Source organism: Nomascus leucogenys, chromosome 22a, assembly GCF_006542625.1.
Source record: "Nomascus leucogenys isolate Asia chromosome 22a, Asia_NLE_v1, whole genome shotgun sequence".
NCBI lineage: Eukaryota > Metazoa > Chordata > Mammalia > Primates > Hylobatidae > Nomascus > Nomascus leucogenys.
In genome coordinates, this window is record NC_044402.1 from 14,062,552 (window position 1) to 14,083,319 (window position 20,768).

At 39.3% G+C, this 20,768-nt stretch overlaps 1 protein-coding gene across 1 annotated transcript in view; it reads left to right on the forward strand.

Annotated features, from left to right (window-relative positions):
- CATSPERB (cation channel sperm associated auxiliary subunit beta) overlaps positions 1-20,768 on the forward strand; it is a 153,847-nt gene that overhangs the window by 44,170 nt on the left and 88,909 nt on the right. Inside the window, exons 9-12 of the mRNA XM_030803388.1 lie at positions 73-105; positions 8,383-8,449; positions 18,392-18,438; positions 19,618-19,767. Coding sequence (XP_030659248.1) covers positions 73-105; positions 8,383-8,449; positions 18,392-18,438; positions 19,618-19,767 — 297 coding nt within the window. The remainder of the gene's footprint in view (positions 1-72; positions 106-8,382; positions 8,450-18,391; positions 18,439-19,617; positions 19,768-20,768) is intronic.

Consider the following 20,768-nt stretch of genomic DNA (forward strand, 5'->3'; position numbering starts at 1 on the left):
AATTTAAATTGCTATGTTTTGTTAGGCCTTCTGATATGCAAGCAAAAATTAAAGTTTCTTCTTTTCTTCTAGTTTTCCAGGGCAGACTTTTGTGGTTTTGAAAGGGTAAGAAGCTTTACATTTTCCAGGGCTGGTTAGAAGATATGTGTTTACTTGGTGACTTGAGATGAGATGCAAGACAATAATTCACAATATAAGTTATTCCAGTTACTATATTATTTATAGTTTAAACAAAATATATATTTATATATATATATGAATTTGTAGCATATATTTTTTATACATATATTTGTAGCAACCATTAAGCAGTGCTCACCTCTTCTGCTTCAAAGGAAGAAGTGCTCCTCCCTGTTTCAGAGGCCACCCCCACCCTGTCTCCTATGCTATGTCCAGGCTAGCTATGGTTGTTCAGTTCGGACTCTGCACAAGGGCACTTGACTGAAGAGAGTAAGGTGCTGGGGTCTGGCTAACACTTTACTCCTCAATCCATCTACCCCAGTGTAAGTCTGTCCTACTTGGAGAAAGGGGTACCTTTTCTAACTTACACAAAAATGTCATCTAATATAGTCACTGGTCTGCTTCTGGCCTTTTGGGGGATTTTGTTCCATCAGTTATCTCCCCTATATGTTAAAAAGTCAAGTTTTGTGATTAATGAACTAGGTCATTCCCATCAGCATATAAGCATGCTTCGGTTGGAAAACCACAAATGAAATCATGAGTGTTCCTAGCCATTTGCCATATGCCCTCCCTATTCTGTCCTCATAGAGTGAGCAGATGGCTATGGACCAGAAAGGCGGCCCTCACCAGGCACTGAATCTGCCTGCACCTTTATCTTGGATTGTGCAGGCTCCAGTCTGTGTGCACATACACCCACACTCACACTGTCTATGAGAAAGGAGCACTTATTTCTCAGGAAGCAAATAGAACTGACTAATTGTCATACTAATCAGAGGACAAGTAGAGCAGATAACTGAGAGAGCCAGATGGGCAAAAATGATTTGCATTACAAAGAATAGAGGGAAATAACTGTCAAACTAGAATTCCATATCTAGCTAAACTATGTAACTCAAGAATGAGAGTGAAAAGAGAATGTTCACACCTAAAGACATTGGGAGGATTTACCATCCAGAAATTCCCATGAAGGAGTAGGATGCCAGAAAGCAATGAGGAAAACTGGAATGTAAGTTCTAAGACCTGGGAGGGCAGGAGCCCTGTCTATGCTGTTCGCTACTAGATCCCAGTGTCTAGAATGGCACCTGACACAAGGTATGCACTTAGTAAATATGTGTTCAAAGAATGGAATTGGTATAAAAAATAAGTTATGACCAGGCGCGGTAGCCCACGCCTGTAATCCCAGCACTTTGGGAGGCTGAGGCGGTTGGATCACCTGAGGTCAGGAGTTATAGACTAACCTAGCCAATATGACGAAATCCCGTCTCTACAGAAAATACAAAAATTAGCCAGATGTGTTGGTACATGCCTGTAATCCCAGCTACTCGGGAGGCTGAGACATGAGAATTGCTTGAACCCAGGAGGCGGAGATTGCAGTGACTCGAGATCGTGCCACTGCACTCCAATCTGGGTGACTGAGCTAGACTCTGTCTCAAAATAAAAATTAAAATAAATTAAATAAAAAATAAGTCATACATTTTGTGTTTAATAATTGGATGGAACCAAAACTCTAGACAATATAACAAGGAGAAATGGCAGTAGTTTTCAGTGGATAATAAAGTATTTAAGATCTTTGTAAGGAGAACCAATATGGGGAATAAGTTAAGAATTTGTTAGAAAAATGTGCAATTCAGCATATATGTTAAGAATTGAAGGATAATTACCAAAAAACTAAAATAAAAAGAATATAACCTAAAACTTCCAAACCACCAGACGAAGGAAAACAAGATTAAAGAATAATCCATCTATTCTACAAAAAGGAAGAAAGGAGAGGAGAGATAAAGGTAAAAGAATAGAAAAACTACAAGGTAAAACAGTAGACATAAATCCAAATATCTCAGTAATCACAATAAGTGGAAAGGAACATTATAGGAAACTGAAGAAAGGATAATATATATTTTTAAAAGTTACACCTAAAGAAGAATCACATAAAAAGTAAAATAAATGGATGGAGGAGACTGTGACCTTTAACTCCCTTTAGCTTTCATCTTCAGCTTACCTGCCCTCCTGAGTCAAAAAAGGCTGCTGGGGCCACTGGACAGCTGGGCTCACTGGGAGCCTGCTTTGAGGAATCTCACTGAGGTGATCTGGCACGTCGTTACCTCACTCATGGTTTACCTGAGAACAAAGTGCTTGGCAACACAGAGCGGGGAGTAGAGGACTGGGAAGGGGAAGGATTCTGGAGGAAGTTTGGCTGGCAGAGCTCCATGAAATCCTAGGGAAGGGTTCTCTCAATTTTGGGAGTGTGGCTGAGAGTGAGGCTGGAGATGGGCCTACCGGGAGAGCTGCATTCTCCCTGTGCCTGAGGTAGGCAGGTTGAAGGAGACTTGGAAAGAGGGGAACCCCTTCTGTTTCCAAGGTGGTGGCATGGCAGCCCAGAGGGCTAGAGACCACTTTGCCATCTATTATTCCAGTTGTCAAAATTCGAGGTGCTCCACAAACCATACCTGAGCCCTCCCTTCAAAGCAAACTTAAGGTAACCTGGCATTTTGAGAGCAAAGATCATTAGAATAAAACTAGAGTCACTGGTGGATAAGGCAACAATTGAACAAGAACAACATTTTTAAATAAAATAATTTCACAGATACCCAATGAGCACCCACTCTGTGATTACCGTCATTGGCACTGAGGTATTAGCAAGAACACAGTCAACATCAATAAAGAGCTTCAAGTGCAGCATAAAAATACTTCCTTGGACTGAATACCAAAATTTCCATTAAAAATGGAATAAATTGAAGGATAGAATGGCCACTGTTTAAATGCAGAGAAGTGGCATGGAAAATCAAGATGAAGAAACTTCTCAAACCATCTAAGGAACATCGCTAGAAATCACGAGGGCGAAAGTGAGCCTTTGAGGAGGGATCCAGAAGGGCTAACAGGTGAGCAAAAGAGTTTTCAGATGAATTTAAAAAGGAACAGATATGAGACAGGCAATAATAAAAGAAATAGTAGAACATTAACTGAGATTAAGAAAGTTCCAAGGCTATATATTACAATCCACTAAATTCCAGGGAGCACTGAAAAAATGTAGGCATATCCAAGGAATATATTCCTCAGTTTTAAGGTTAAGGGGGAAATATTACAAGTATCCAAACAGAAAGAGCAAAGGCAAAATATACCTCACTGGTATTAGATTTTGTTTATACAACAGTAGAAGCTTGAAGACCGTGAAATCAACATCTACAGTCTATTTAAGACAAAAGAACCAAAGTCCAGAATTTCTATTTCCAGACAACAGATTATTCATCTTTCAGATTAAGAAAGTTTATGACCTGGTTATCCCAAATAAGGAAAATAAGAGAACTTTAATAAAACAAATGAAAAAGAACAGACATTTCAATAAAGGGGAAGAAAACAAGGAGAGGACTAGTGATAAGAAATGCTTGGCTGTTTCTCTCATTTTATCTCATATTTATTCGTGTGTTTTCTGTCTATCCATATAAATCAAAATGGAGTACTAGATAAGGATTTTTTTTTTTTTTTTTTTTTTTTTTGAGACACTCTCCCTCTGTCACCCAGGCTGGAGTGCAGTGGCTATCTCAGCTCAGTGCAACCTCCACCTCCTGGATTCAATCCATTCTCCTGTCTCAGTCTCTTGAGTAGCTGGAATTACAGGTGTGTGCTACCATGCTCAGCTAATTTTTGTATTTTTGGTAGAGATAGGGTTTCACCATGTTAGCCAGGCTGGTCTCAAACTCCTGACCTCAAGCGATCTACCCACCTTGGCCTCCCAGAGTGCTGGGATTACAGGCATGAGTCACCGCACCCAGCCTAGATAAGGATTTTTGAACAGAGACATCTTAGCCAATGTGGGCTGCTATAACAAAATTACCATAGACTGGGTGGCTTATACAGAACAGAAATTTATTTCTCACAGTTCTGGAGCCTAGACAGTCCAAGATAAAGGCACAGGCAAATTCAGTGTCTGGTGAAGGCTGCCTTCCTGGTTCGTAGACAGCCATCTGTTCACTGTGTCCTCACATGGCAGAGGGGCAAGGGATCTCCCTGGGTTCTCTTTTATAAGAGGACTAACTTGATTCACTGAATCACCCCCACATCAAATAAGGGTACTAATTCCATTCATCTTATCACCTCCCAAAGGCCCCACCTCCCTCTCATACAGCCTATAGCAAGAATGGACATGTTGCAAGGGAAATGAGAATTTTCAACACCTAAAAATTATGATGTTCAAATAGGTAATACATTCACATAGTTAACTAAAAAAGTTACAAAAAGATATAGACTGAGAAGTCTCTATCCCACCTCTCTGTGTATTCACCCTGACTTTTTCCCTGTCCCTTGCAGGTAATCTTTTTTTATTTTATATCTTTTCAGTGTTTTCTAATGGAAATTCAAATAATTATGAATATATATACTTTTCTGCCTTTTATTATACTATATACAAAGTATGCTAAATTATTTTCTTCACTTATCAATAATTATCATAGAAAAAAATCCGTATTAGTGAAAGGAGAATAGCCTCCTTTTCTTTTTTGTTTCTTTTTTACAGCTACAAGTATTCCATTGTATGAACTAACCAGAGTTTATTTAAATTATCATCCATTGCTGGATGCTTGGGTAATTTCCCAATATTTTGCTATTACAAACAATGCTGCCATAAATAATTTTGTACCTAGAAATTTTATGTGTCCAGACATATAGATACAATACATCCTAGAACTTGATTGGGAGATCAAGGGATAAATACTTATGCAATATTAAAAAATAATCACGAATTGCTCTTCATGGAAGTTTTTACAATTAGCAAGGATATTCTAATAAGTCCTATTAAACTAAAATATCTTAGTAAAACTCAGGGATGGTTGATAGTGATGAGGGAGAGGGGAAATACAGTGTTCCAAAGGTAGAAAGGTGCTGGGATTGAGTGTGGGGAAAAGAAAGAGAGATCAGCCTGTTACTGTGGCTATATAGAAGGAAGTAGACATAAGAGACTCCATTTAGTTCTGTATTTGAGATGCTGTTAATCTGTGACCCTACCCCCAACCTTGTCCTTGCAAGAGACATGTGCTGTGGTGACTTAAGGTTAAAAGGATTTTGGGCGGTGCAGAATGTGCTTTGTTAAACAAGTGCCTAAAGGCTGCTTATGGTTAAAGGTCATCACCATTCTCTTAAATCTAGAGAAAAAGAAAAACATTTGTCTCCTGCCCATCCCTGGGAGATGGAACATCTCCAGGTAAAACCCTTTGTGTGCTTTGTTTACTGAGTAAGGAGAAAACCGCCTTTAGGAATAAGGTGGGGCTTGCTGGAGCAATACTGCTAAAAGGTTTATGGAGATGTTCGCATATGCATCTCAAGGCACAGCATTTTCTTTTAAACTTATTGATGTTACAAGGATTTTTTGTTCATATGTCTTACTGCTGATTTCCTCCCTACAATGATCCTATTGTCCAGTCACTCCCTTATCTTTTTGATGGTAAAGATAATTATCAATAAATACTAAGGGAACTCAGAGGCCGGGGCCGGCGTGGGTCCTCTGTAAGCACAGCACCGGTCCCCTGGGCCCTGCTTTTCCTTCTCTACATTTTGTCTCTGTGTCTTATTCCTTTTCTCAAGTCTTTCGTCCCACCTAACGAGAAGCACCCACAGGTGTGGAGGGGCAGGCCACCCCTTCAATTGGGAAGTAGAGGGAAGGGAAAAAGTGAAATTATTTTTAAGAGTATAAGGATCTATCTTTAAATAAGACCTCTTTTACTAATGATTGAAGCAAAGATGTTCAGAATGAGATGTATGTGGGTGTTTAGGCAGGTAGTTGAACGAGTGAATACTTAATGATTTATTCATTCAGTAAATCTCATCCATTCAACAAATATTTGTTGAGCACTTCCTATATTCCATGCTTATTCAGACAAGGATGATTCCATAGTGAACAAGACAAAGTCCCTACTTTCATGTAGCTTAACATTCTACTGAGGGGGCTAGACCATTAAAAAATACACAAACAAATACATAATGTGATTTTAGATAGTAATAAGTGCTCGTTGAAATTAAAGCAGAGTAAGAGAAAGAGTGAGGGGAAGATAATATTCTGTTTTAAATAGGGTGATTAAAGCAGGCCTTTTCAAAGAGATGAATGAAATTTAAGCAGAAACTTGAGTAACTTGGAATAATTATTTTGACAGAGCATTTCCAGTCAAAGGTCCCTAAATTGGGGATTTGGCACGAGATAAAATCTGTTAGTTATCCACCAAAATCTGTTTAGTGGCAACAGCAAGGAATATGGATCACTTCTTTAAGGATAAAATTAAAATTCTTGTGACACACAAAATGCTTACTGCTTCAACCTGAGTGTGCCTGCCTCTACCTGCAGCCATCCTGCCTGGCCATGCTACACCACTCACCTTCCCTGAATGTGCTAACATTTCTCACACCTCGACTCCTTTGCATAACATGTTTTGTCTACTTAGCATGCACTGCTTCCTCCTATTTCACTTAGAGGATTTCAACTCATTCTTCAGAAATCCCTCCCTGACCACCAAGGTGCTCCTCCTGTGCATGCTCCAAGTTCTCAGCACAAATTCCTATCATTATCACCCTATTTTGTCTGTTGAGCCCCCAGACTAGCCTCACAAGATTTTAGGTTCCAGTCAAGATCTATCTTATTTACTATTTTATCCTGATAAGTTACCACACGGCCTTGCACATAGGCAGTCTCAATGAATATTTATTGAGTCAGTGAATGAATAAATGAAGACAGACTAGATTCAAATTTTGGACTAAGCCATGTAACATAAAATTTTGAACAAGTTGTATAACTCTCTGGACCTCAATTTCTTCATTTTAAAATGAGCATAACAATATCTACCTCTTAGAAATGAGGTGATTAAGTAACACTACATATGAAAAATCTCAGCACAGTACATGGCACAATGTAGATACTTAAAAAACTTCGTTGACGGCCGGGCATAGTGGCTCATGCCTATAGTCCCAGTGCTTTACAAAGCCAAAGCAGGAGAATTGCTTAAGTTCAGGAGCTCTAGACTTGCCTGGGCAATATAGTGAGACTCCTTTCCCTCAAAAAATTAAAAAATTACCCAGGCATGGTGGTGCACACCTGTAGTCCCAGCTATTTGGGAGGCTGAGGCGGGAGGATTGCTTAAGCTGAAGAGTTTGAGGCTGGAGTGAGCTACGATCATGCCACTGCACTCTAGCCTGGGTGACAGAGCCAGGACCCCATGTCAATCAATCAATCAATCAATCAAGTGACTCCTCGGTCAGCACAGTGGCTCACACCTATAATGCCAGCACTTTGGAAGGCCGAGGCAGGTGGATCACTTGAGGTCAGGAGTTCGAGACCAGCCTGGCCAACATGGTGAAACCTTGTCTCTATTAAAATACAAAAAAAAATTAGCCAGGCATGGTGGCGTGTGACTATAATCCCAGCTACTCAGGAGGCTGAGGCAGGAGAATCACTTGAACCTGAGAAGTGGAGTTTGTAGTGAGCCAAAATCATGCTACTGCACTCCAGCCTGGGCAACAGAGTAAGACTCCTTCTCAATTTAAAAAAAAAAAAAAAAAAAAAGAAGTGTCTCCTCATGTGTTCAAGTTTTATCATTAGATATCAGCAAAGGCTTTTGCACACAGATTATACAGATTTTATTATTAGTCTATAAAAATGTAAGAAAGTCTTTCTTACATCCCAACAGAAATTTGAAGGTCAGAATCTTCCTATAATAAAATAATCTCAAACTGTTGCATTTAATTAATATCCAACATTTATATCCAACACATTCAGTATATTGAAGCTTGTCTCTCATGACCAATTTTCAAAACCTTTTTCCTGTTGCTTCTTGCTGCTGTCAGGCTTCTGGGAACGCTCCTTAAACCCAGCTGCCACTAATGAGGAATAAAAGATAAACATGTGACCCATTATAACTGTGCTGAAAGACTAATGGCTTCTGGTAGCTTCTGAAAGACAGTTCATAGACAAGAGCATCCTCCATTAACATATGCTAATTCATGTGTGATTTCTTTTCTCTTTATGCCTTTTTTGTGCATTGTTCAAAATGTATGTTCCTGTTTCTTGTCCTCATTCTATAATCTTTTATTTTATTTGCATATAATTTTTGTCTCTTTATTTGCCTCACATTCCTGAACTATCAAACTTTGAAATTTTTTAGTTTTTTCTATCTTATATCTTAAGATATCTTAAGTCTACATATTGGCTAAGTGATATTTTATTTATTTATGTAGGTTGACTATGTGAAAGGAAAATTGTGGTATAATGAAAGATGTTTTGCTAACAGAGAGCACTTTGAAGGTAAATTTTGGTTAAAGATATACTGTATTAAGAGACTTTTACATATATGTGTAACTGAATGCAAGCTCAGCCTTTGGAATGGTCTTTTAAGACCATTCCAAACTTTAGGCTGGGGAGAAGGGTTTAAAAAGGGGAACTTGGGGTGGGAGGCATTCAGGAGTGATACTGGGTGCAAGGTCTGTGTGTCCTGTCCCAGTGGCTATCTTGAGTCATGCTCCACCTGAAACATAGGCTGGTGTCATCTTCACAATGGCCAGGTTGTAGACTAACTTCCTTGAGGTAATCTCTGGGATTTCACAGCTGAGTCTCCATGTCTGATTTGTCTCAAAATTAGCCCCTGGAACTTCTAAGCAATCCCATAATTAGATAAGCCAGCAGTGCAAGGGAGTGTCAGGTGGGAAGGGAGGGAAACCAAGAATTTCAAAGTATGTTTTCAAGGCTAAAAGCAAGAAAAGAAAAAACAGTTTCAAAAATGCATTTTTAACCTAAGCCACTCAGTTGCAACTTTCCATTGTGAAATTCCATTCCATTTCTATGGAAAATGGGTGGCATAGTTGATCTGGCTACTTCCTGCTGAGAAGGGCCATAGTTAGGAGGTACCAGAATGGAATTTGTCCACCTGGAGTTGGAAATATTCTCGAGTTCCTAGACTTGCAGTAGGAATTTGCAGGAGCATTATGATGCAGGGACATAGGAGTTTCTGAGAACATCTTTCCTGCATCCTTGTGCAGAGTATACAACAGCAATAAAATCCGCAGCAGCCGAAGAGGACAATGAGCAAAATACCAATTGTGCTATATATAAAAGTCTTCCATGCACTAAGGGGCTGACTAAACCAATCCGTTATTGGGAGAAGGTATCTATAGCAGAATATGAGTATCCAATGCATGCACAGGTTAGGTTATATTGTAAGAATAATCTAGTATATATAGACAACAGTCTTAATGCACTAGTGCTGCTTTAGGCTGCAGTCAGGATATCTACAGCCATATAGTTTTGTAAGGCCACTTGCCTACTCTGGAAGTTTCTTCAGTAAGAAGAGTGATGGCATGGTGGGTGTTATTAAAGGCAGCAGCCATATGCTTAGCCAGGGCCTCTACTTGCAATTCTACACCATGGTCACTGCCTGGGGGAAAAAGATGGCTAGTGGGTAAAACCACCAGGATGCACATTTTTGACAGTGGTGTCTGGTATTTGTGCTTTCCCAGTTGGCAGGCAGAGTCTAGATGGAACAGGATTCATCCTGGTAGGTAAGGGTGCTCCCAGATGCATCTGCCAGTCCAATCAAAGGGTAGGAAGGGCCAACTGTGAGTGCCACAGGCCCATAGCCAGCCCCAGGGGGAAGGGTTGTCTCCATGTGAGAAGGAGCTGTTTTGCTACCCCAGCCATATAATTGCTAGTCAGTTGAAGAGTTTGATTACATTGCTGGGGAGGTAACCATCCCATGTTACAGGTGTTAGCTTGAGGTGTGCTGCGGTTGTGGTGTTCAGTGCACAGTGGTGCTTGACCTATTACCTGTATTTGTACCTCTGTCAGCCATCTGACACCATTGTGTACAGCATATGCCAAGGTGGAGATGACATTGATCTGCTTGCAACTTAGTTGAAAAACATGTTTCCTGATTTCCTGGCAAGTAGGAAATTCATGAGGCTTATGATGAGATGAGTTATGGCCATGAAAGGGAAATGGGTGAATTTGCCCCATACCAGGTATAGAAATGACTCCAAGTACTTAGGTTGGTGGCTTGCATGCACCATGGCAAGCCTGCAGTGGAAGAAAGGGCAATTCCCCACAGACCCAGCAGTCTGTTCTATTCTGGAGGGAAGCCACCATTCAGCAAAAAGGTTAGTTTCAGCAGAGATAAATAATGTATTCATGACTACAAAACTTGTTAAGAAGTTCATGTTAAGAAAAGGATAATACTTATCTGTGTGATGTTTTTTCTTTAATACAGCTTTAGGTATTTTCTTGGCACACATGAACAGGCAGGCTGCTTGTCTGAGGTATCAGGTTGAGGATGAGCCTTCACCTGAGTGTGATGTATCCAGGTTTAATTCCAGCCAATTTGACAGATGAATGCATGGTCAGCAGTGCATCATAAGTCCCATCCATTTTTGACTAGCTGCCGGTCAGGTCCTTGTTTTTTTCCAAGACTTTTTAGCAGTACCTTAACTCTTGGTGGAAAGGGTGAAGGGGCTCGCCTCTAGGGTATGAGGACCTGGAAGCAGAAAACTGATGCATGGTTAGTAATGTCTGCCCTACTGGTGTATGTATTGTTTAATTCTTAATTCTTTTATTAGGTCTAAAGGTGGGACTCCCAAGGAGGGTCTCCCATAAACAATCTCAAAAGAGTTCAACCTGCTCCCACTTTGGGGTGTTACCTTGACTCAGAGTAAGGCAATGGGAAAAATTCATCCAAAGTCAAATTACTTTCTTGACATATTTTGGCAATGTGATTTTTTTAGAGTGTGGTTTATCTCTTTAGTTTTTCCTGTCATTGTGGTCTTTAAGATGACAATCTACAAGTTGTAGGAAGGGGTGAGTCACAATTTGCCCTGACATTCCTGTAACCATCACAGTCTTTTCTGAATCAGAGGATAGGCAGATGTTAACTATAGAATATGTAGCCCCCCATATCAATAAGAAAGTAAGTTTGTTCTCCATTGTCCATTATACTCAGGGGTCCTGTGGGGACATGATGAAAGGTTGGCTAAACATACCAATTGAACAAGTTATAGGAGGACCTGTGAATATTTATGAAAGTAGTCCTGACACATGCATATTGAATGAACACGCATGTAACATATGACTCTGTTTATCTTGTGGGGAGACTTAATCCTTGTCTGGCATGGGCTTAGGTCCTGTTTATAATTTGATAGCTTATTGCCATAAAAACCCTTTTCTGTCAGTCTTATGATAATTAATAGTGGTCAATTGTAGTGTCTAAATCATAAAATGGAGGCAATATAATGAGGCATGCCTGACTTTCCATCCCATCATGGCTGGGAATTAAGTTTTTAAGGGTTTTTCTTGGGGTTCCCTTGGCCAAGGGGGAGGGTTTGTTCAGTTGGTAGGGGACTCAGTATTTTATTTTTTGGTTTATATTTCCTCTTTTTTGGTAAAGATATGCCAGAGGCAGTATCAATGGCCAAGTTTTACTTTGTCCCATACTAATGCTGGGGTGGTGTGACTACCTGTCCCAGGTCCATCATGCCCTCCAGTGGGACACCTATGGCCAAGGAACTTAGAGTCAAAAGACTTAGAGCCAATTAAACATTTCAGGCCAGATTAGAATGGAGGAGGGCAGGCACTCATTAACCCTTAACCAAAAGCCAAAAACAAAGTTATAAGATTGACTTATGTACATAATTTATGCATTGGGCTACTATAATCTTAGCTTGTAGCAGTTAGTTATACAAAACACAAGCATTTTGTTTAGCTGTTTAGGCATCTGTGTGCCTGTCCTTGATTTGGAGGTTCTGAACTAAGTTTATGCCTCAAAACCAGCCCTTATAATATCACATGACCACCACTTCTGCAATGGTCCCTGGGCCTAGAAAGATTGGATAGTTTCAATTTTGAAGGTAAAGTAAAACATAATTGGCAACATTTCAAACAAAATGGTCATAAGCCTTGCCTCATTCTGAGAATGACAGGAAAGGAAGCTCACAGGTAGCTACACATTTAAATTATTTAGAATTAAGGCACAGAATAAATTATATTAATTCAGATGGGGCAAAATTAGTAAATGAATCTTAATGTTTTTTAATACAGGCTTGTACTGTGTCCTATTAAGGCAGTATACTTTGATTGTCACCTTTGTCTGGTTCTAAAGATGAGGCTGTGGTTGACTTGAGATTGGTATCAGATACTGGCAGAGTCAGCATGTTCTTTAGATGAGATATGCCCATCTGGGAGTCAAAGCCCTGTAACTTAACAGCACATGGATTAGTTAATAGCACCTGTTAAGGACCTTTTCAAGAGGCTGGAGATGGTAATACTGGAGTCTATGACCTGACTGGAAGCCATAAAAAGATTTACAGACTTGCATTGATTAATTTTTATAGCTTTGATGAGCCCAAGAAATAAGTCAGAGATTTAGTTTAGGATTTGATTTTGAGGACATTTGTGAAAGATGTTAAAAGGCTCAAAACATTTGGTCAAAATAGAATGATAGGTCATTGTAAAACAATAGTTATTCATCTAACCAAAGTGATAATCAAAGGACTTTAAGGGCAACATAGAAGGTTATGTGGCTGTAAAAGCCTTCACCCTTTTAAATCTCAGGTTTTTTAAGCTATCAAAAATCTAATAAAGATAACATAGAAATTATCTTGATAAGATGTAAAATCTTACATCTGACATAGGCCATCCATGAATATGGCATATGACATAGGCCATCTATGGCATGCTTAGACTTTCTATCTTGTCCTATATTATCTCTTTCCTAAACAACCATTTTACTTTAGGACAGAAATTTACCATATAAGATATTTTCTCATACAAAATTATTTTAATAAGAACACAACTCATAGAATTATATATTAACTAGTATTTTTATTTTTAATAACTTTAAACTTTAGTGAAAGCTTAGGAAGCAAGAAATCCTGAACTGTTTATCAGATGTTAACATTTTATAGATGAAATAATTCTACAAAGTTTATAAACATGTTTTCCCACATCATAACCCTTTTTTAGTTGGAAATGACCCAGACATCCAAATGAGCATCCAAAATAATTTTAAGATTTTAAATTGCATAAAAAGTTTACCTGCAAGCATTTACCCCATTTACATGTATTTGATTTTTTTCATTTTTAATCATTTATCCAGATTACTTTTGAAAACTGAGATATTAGACAGCACTAGTCATCATTTAAAGTTATTTTCCTGTTAACAATTTTTAAAGCTTGTAAACATCAGGGGTTCACCTAAGAACCTTAAAGTTAAACACATGGGCATTTTGCTGAAGAAGATTCAGCTGTTCTTATTGAACCACCAATATTAAATTAGTCTTATTTATCAAAAAAAATTATACAAACAAAGATCATTCTGCTTTTGGCTGGGTTTATAGCCTTATAACTCTTATGCCAAATCCAGACAGCTTAATATATCTAGCAGAGGTAAATACAAAACATAGCTAATCAGTAAACTCAGACAAAAATGTATGCTGACACTTCTGAAGACATTTCTATGTTAATTTTATTAATCATATTTAAAACCAGTTTTATTTACCAAAGATGCATGTGAACTTGAAGAGCTTTTGGATTTCATTTATGAGTACTCATTTACTCATAGGCCAGCTTGGTAGCGTGCCAGATGTGACACATCACATAATACATCAACATCACATAAACATATCTAAACATGTATATGCACACACACAAATATCCAATAGCTTTTACCTTAGAATTCTAGCCACAAGATAGCAATATAATCTCATCATTTTATAAAAGATAGCTGGATCTGAATTATTTTCGTGACAAAATTGGAATCTGTTCACATGGCTGAACTTTGTTTGCCTTAGTAGGTAATCCAAGAAAGGCAATGGACCAATATTTGGGTAAAGCAGTCTCTATGGCAGTTCAGTTTTGTTTTTTATTTTTATTTTTATTTTACTTTAAGTTCCGGGATACAAGTGCAGAACGTGTAGGCTTGTTACAAAGGTATGTATGTGCCGTGGTGGTTTGCTGCATCTATCAACCATTATCTAGGTTTTAAGCCCCACATGCATTAGCTATTTGTCCTAATGCTCTCTCTCCCCTTGCCCCCCACCTGCCAACTGGCCCTGGTGTGTGTTGTTCCCTTCCCTGTGTCCATGTGTTCTCATCGTTCAACTCCCACTTATGAGGAAGAACATGTGGTGTTTGGTTTTCTTCTGTTCCTGTGTTAGTTTGCTGAGGATTATGACTTCCAGCTTCGTTCATGTCCCTGCAAAGGACATGATCTCCTTCCTTTTTAGGGCTGCATAGTATTCCATGGTGTACATGTACCCATTTTCTTTATCCTGTCTATCATTGATGGGTATTTGGGTTGGTTGCATGTCTTTGCTATTGTAACTAGTGCTGCAATAAAGTAGCAAGTAGATAAGGGCCCAAATGCACATGTGCCTTTATAGTAGAATGATTTATTTCTCTTTGAGTATATACCCAGTAATGGGATTGCTGGGTCAAATGGCATTTCTGGTTCTAGATCCTTGAGAGATTGCCACACTGTCTCCACAATGGCTGAACTAATTTACATTCCCACCAACAGTGTAAAAGCATTCCTATTTCTCCACAGCCTTGCCAGCATCTATTGTTTCTTGGCTTTTTAATAATCGCCATTCTGACAGGCGTAAGATGGTATCTCATTGTGGTTTTAATTTGCGTTTCTTTAACAATTAGTGATGTTGCACTTTTTTTTTTAGAGACGGAGTCTCGCTCTGTCACCCAGGCTGGAGTGCACTGGCACAATCTTGGCTCACTGCAAGCTCCGCCTCCTGGGTTTGCGCCATTCTCCTGTCTCAGCCTCCCTAGTAGCTGGGACTGCAGGCGCCTGCCACCATGCCCGGCTAATTTTTGTATTTTTTTTAGTAGAGACGGGGTTTCACCGCATTAGCCAGGATGGTCTTGATCTCCTGACCTTTTGATCTGCCCACCTCAGCCTCCCAAAGTGCTGGGATTACAGGCGTGAGCCACCGCGCCCGGCCTGTACTTTTTTCTCTTATGTTTGTTGGCCGCATAAATGTCTTATTTTGAGAAGTGTCTGTTCGTATCCTTTGCCCACTTTTTGATGGGGTTGTTTGTTTTTTTTTCTTGTAAATTTGTTTAAGTTCCTTGTAGATTCTGGATATTAGCCCTTTGTCAGATGGGTAGATTACAAAAATATTCTCTCATTCTGTAGGTTGCCTGCTCCCTCTAACGATAGTTTCTTTTGCTGTGCAGAAGCTCTTTAGTTTAATTAGATCCTGTTTGTCAATTTTGGCTTTTGTTACAATTGCTTTTGGTGTTTTCATCATGAAGTCTTTGCCCATGCCTATGTCCTGAATGGTATTGCCTAGGTTTTCTTCTAGGATTTTTATGGCTTTGGGTTTTACATTTAAGTCTTTAATCCATCTTGAGTTAATTTTTCTATAAGGTGTGAGGAAGGGATTCAGTTTCAGTTTTCTGCATATGGCTAGCCAGTTTTCCCAGCACCATTTATTAAATAGGGAGTTCTTTCCCCATTGCTTATTTTTCTCAGGTTTTTGGAAGATGAGATGGTTGTAGATGTGTGGCGTTATTTCTGAGGTCTCTGTTATGTTCCATTGGTCTAGATGTCTGTTTTGTTACCAGTACCATGCTGTATTGGTTACTGTAGACTTGTAGTATAGTTTGAAGTCAGGTAGCATGATGCCTCCAGCTTTGTTCTTTTTGCTTAGGATTGTCTTGGCTATACGGGCTCTTTTTTGGTTCCATACCATTGACATTCCTTACAGAATTAGAAAAAACTACTTTAAATTTAATGTGGCAGTTTAGTTTTTAAAAGTCTCTTTTATCCTTTTTTTTCCTTCCATTCCAAGTGAGTTTCCAATGTTTACATTTCAGTTAGAACATAAATAATGAGTCTTAGCACCACGGCTTAGTCAAAGCAGATTCAAGGCAGGCAAAAAAAAAAAAAAAAAAAGAAGATAGACAGCTTTAGAACTCTGATTAACTTTATAGTTGCAAATTAACCATGTGAGCTCTGATTTTTTTTTTTTTTACTATAACTTGCCCATCAGTTTAAAATGTGCACAGAAATGGACCATAATATGTAACCAGCTGGAGTCCCAAAGAGGATGACAAAATCAGGGGCCTCTAGTGAGCAGAGGAGCAGCCTATATTGATGTTTTGCTTTTGCCTCTGTGTCAATAATTCCCTGCAACTAGATTGCCAGGAGTTGGGTGAATTCTCCTTACTTTATACAACCAGTGTTGATGGTACCAATAGGCATGCCTGTGTAAATTTTGCCACACAGTTAGGAGAGCCAAAGATGTCAAAGAATTAATTTCCCCAACAGGCTAATGACTGGCAATGACCAGTATAGCCTTTTTTTTAGCACATCAACCTTAGTTTAAGTCCAGGTCCTGCTGCAATCCCAGTAAGCAGTAATGGAAGGGCAACAAATGAGATGGCAAAACAAATGGACAGAAAGGGCAAAAGAATTGGAGTTGGAACTGTTTAAACATTTATCCCAGGTATTTCCGACAAATAGCATTGAAAACCATAAGTGGGATACAGGCCCATTTAGACAACCCATAGAAGAATTCACATGCTTCTTTCCCCCATAAGATTTGGCACAGCTCTGAAAAGTACTTTGGGGTCCGAGAAAGAGCAACCCAGCCAAGAGCCAGGGTGACAGAAGTTGTTCTACTTCAGGGTTGGATCCCTAGATTGAGTGGGGGGCTTATACAGGCTGCCTTAAAGGGTAGAGAAAGAAGGAAAGAAAGTTGCAAGTAGATAAGGGCCCAAATGTAGATCACATACATACACAGCTACAGATTCAGATGGTGCACTCCCAGCCTGATTCCCCATCAAGGGGACTAGATAAAAGTCCTGAAACCTTGTCTCAACTTCAGATGGCCCCATGAGCAGCTAGGTCAAAACAGAACAAAGCTCAAGTGGTACCACAGATAAAGATGGTGTACCTGCCCAGACAATGTCACAAGCAGCTACATCCAAATGGAGCAGAGCTCAAGTGTTACCACAGAAGAGACAGAGGAGACCTGGGTGCATTCCAGTTGACTTATCCAGTTCTGAAGTCTGTCAACTTCTTCACATGTCACTTTCCCTGCATCAGCAAAGTGTAGTAGGCAGCTAACACCATGACAGGGAGAGAAGGGAAATTTCCTGAGACTAAAGTATCTCAGCAGCTGCCAGGAAAATGCCCACAGCCCCAGCTGCAGGGTCAGCTAGCCAGCAGCAGCTAGTATTCATGAGCCACTCTTGTCCCATCCAGTAGCATGAATAGGAAAGCCCTGGCACACGGCTGTGGCCAATTGCCCCACTCGTTGCAAACCAGATTGACAGACTAGACCACTCAAAATGCAGACTCCCTAAATGGACTACTAAATTTGTAATGAATGCAAGCTTGGCTGCTTGCCACATATAAAGCCAAATGAACAAGGATGAGATGCAGTGAAAGGAAAGTGACTTTTATTCCAAAAGCTAGCAGTAGGGAGAGTGGCCAGGCTCACACCTTTAAAAGACCATTCCAAACTTTAGACTGGGGAGAGGAGTTTAGAAGGGGGATCTTGGGGTTGGAGGCATGCAGGAATGATGCTGGGTATAAGGTCTGTATGTCTTGTCCCAGTGGCTATCTTTAATCATGGTCCACCTGGAGCATAGGCTGGTGTCATCTCCATGATGGCCAGGTTGTAGACTAACCTCCTTGAGGTAATCTCTGGAATTTTACAACTGAGTCTTCATGTCTTATTTGTTTCAAAATTAGCCCCTGGGACTTCTAAGCAGAAACATAATTAGATAAGCTAGCAGTGCAGGGAGTGTCGAGTGGGAAGGGAGGGAAACAAAGTTCCAAAGTATGTTTTCAAGGCAAAAATCAAGAAAGGAATAAAAAAAGTTTTAAAATTCATTTTGAATCTATGCTACTCAGTTACAACTAGATTCAATAAAATGACATAAAATAAAACTAGAACAAAATAGAAAGATAAGTTTGCTTTATATAAGTTAATGGCCTAAAACAAAAAAATTCTAACTTAAATCTGAGACAGTATGTACACTTGAAATAGGGATAAGAAAACTAGATTTGAGTGTACATTACTTGATGATACATAACTCTTATTATTATTATTTTCATTTACCATAAGGTTTACTTGTAAAAATAATTTCTATGATTTTCATGAAGACTATTAAGACTAACCCTTCCAGTTTTAGAAATACAGATGTGCTCATAATTCCTGTACCCTTGTATTTATTTTATAGTTGATTATGTTACAGTCACCTTTGAGAGAAACAGAACCCTAAGTGAGGTATGATACTGAATATTTTATAAGTTAAGAAATTTTGTTGTGCATGACTTCATGGATTGTGATTAATCTAAAAAATGGCAATTCTACAGACTGAAAGGCTTCACAATCACTCTTTGCTCCCAGTGGTGTTTCTACTTGGGTTTATTAGTACTTACCTAATTATGTTAATCAGGACCTAAGCAATGATTCTAGAAAAACAATTTGTACCAGAAAGACATGCATTGCAATGTTTTCTGGGCTCATATCCCTCAGAAGAGACGCACAGACATTAAGGATTTTTTTTTTTTTTGAGACGGAGTCTCGCTCTGTCTCCAGGCTGGAGTGCAGCGGCATGATCTTGGCTCACTGCAACCTCTGCCTCCCAGGTTCAAGCGATTCTCCTGCCTCAGCATCCCAAGTAGCTGGGACTACAGGCATGCTCCACCACGTCCAGCTAATTTTTGTATTTTTAGTAGACATGGGGTTTCACCATGTTGGCCAGAATGGTCTTGATCTCTTGACCTCATGACCCACCCCCCTTGGCCTCCCAAAGTGCTAGGGTTACAGGCATCAGCCACCAAACCCAGCCACATTAAGGATTTTTTAAAAAAACAATTGTGATCAGTCAGAGCAATACGATGGTTGTTAATTTATTTTTCTATTGTTACTAAAACACCAGGAATTCAGTCTAGGTCCTGCTGCTTGCTGTATAGACTGCCAGTCACTGAGTCAACAAGTATTGCCAGGGAGGAAGGCTTTAATCGGGTGCTGCAGCCAAGGAGAATGGTAGATAAAAATCTCAAACCTGTCTCTCTGAGTAAACTTGGGGGATTTACACCGAAAGGAAAGTAGGAAAACAGGAATTAGAGATGGGTGAGGAAGCAATCATGATGGATGAGGAGTCTGACTTCTCATTATCTGGATGTGGTGATCTGTTGAGTTTCAGTTCCTTGCCTAAGGGTCAAGTTTCTTGCCCAAGGGTCGATTTCCTAAAGAAGGAATTCAGATGAGACAAATGTAGGTTTTAAGACCAGGGAGTTTAAAGACCAGTGGGTTTTAAGACCAGGGAGGGAGGGTTAATTTCTGTTTGTTCAAAAAACTGTAAATATTACTTCTGTGAACAATTGGGCTAGTTTCACTAAGAGAATTAGAACTTATATTTCAAAAACAGCATTAATTTTTCCCTCCTTTTTTTTATAGTCAAGCTCTTGTTTTTATAGTCAGGAACCATTTCTTGAATGGGTACCCTGCTTACCTCACATTTTTAAAGGAATAAAAATTCTTCCAACTGTGCTAACATTTCTTGTTGACCAAGAGCATGGTACTGGAGTTTACCTCTTCTATAACAAGGTAGGCCTTATATCCCAGAGGGAATTTATCTCGACATGACAACAATAAAAATTTACCTTAGCAAAAGTTATTTTCAAGTTCTTGTTATGTCTGGCAATAGAACCTATAAAATTGGCTACAGCAAAATTATTTAAGATCAATAATATAGCTTGACACTTTAGAGATTTCTCACCTGATTGTCATTCATTTTGATGAAAATGGAAAACATGATGCTGTAGGCACAGTGATTCTCCCTTGCTAATTCTCTAAAGAATATAAGCTGGGATTTTTCTATATAAATTTAAGATTCCATAAAATGGTTAAACAGAAAAAAAATGGAAGTAATTGCCACAGATCTATATTTTTTTCTTCCAAACATCCTTAACCCTACCTGTGAATTAGAATTCTTCTTAAAGCCATTAAAAAACACATAAACTGACAGTTGTGATGGCTCATGCCTGTAATCCCAGCAACTCAGGAGGCTGAGGCAGGAGGCTTGAGGCCAGGATTTCAAGACCACAGTGAGGCACTACTGCACTCTAGCACACCAGGCGAGCTGACAGAGCAAAACCCAGTCTAAGAAAACAAACAAACAAATAAAACCGTAAGTTCGGCCCCTATTGTCAAGATTGTAGGGAAGGAAAAAACTCTTTCCTCCACCTTCTTATGTTCAATGACTGGAGCCTTGCAAATTAAACCAAAAAAAAAAAGATTAATAGGAGAAAACAGTTTATCTGCATGTGCACACATGGGAAACTCAGTGATTAGGTTAAAATGTGGAGGTTAGGTACCATCTTAATAGGTGAAGGGGAGAGGGAGAAAACCATTTATGGAAAAACAAATTGCTTTTAAAAAAAAAAAAAAGATAAATGGGTTTTCAGGACAGCAAACAGGAGAGACGATTTTTTTTGTTTGTTGGTTTTTTGGGTTTTTTTTGAGATGGGGTCTTGCTCTGCTGCCCAGGCTGGAGTGCAATGGTGCAAGATTGGCTCACTGCAACCTTGGCTCGCTGCAACCTCTGC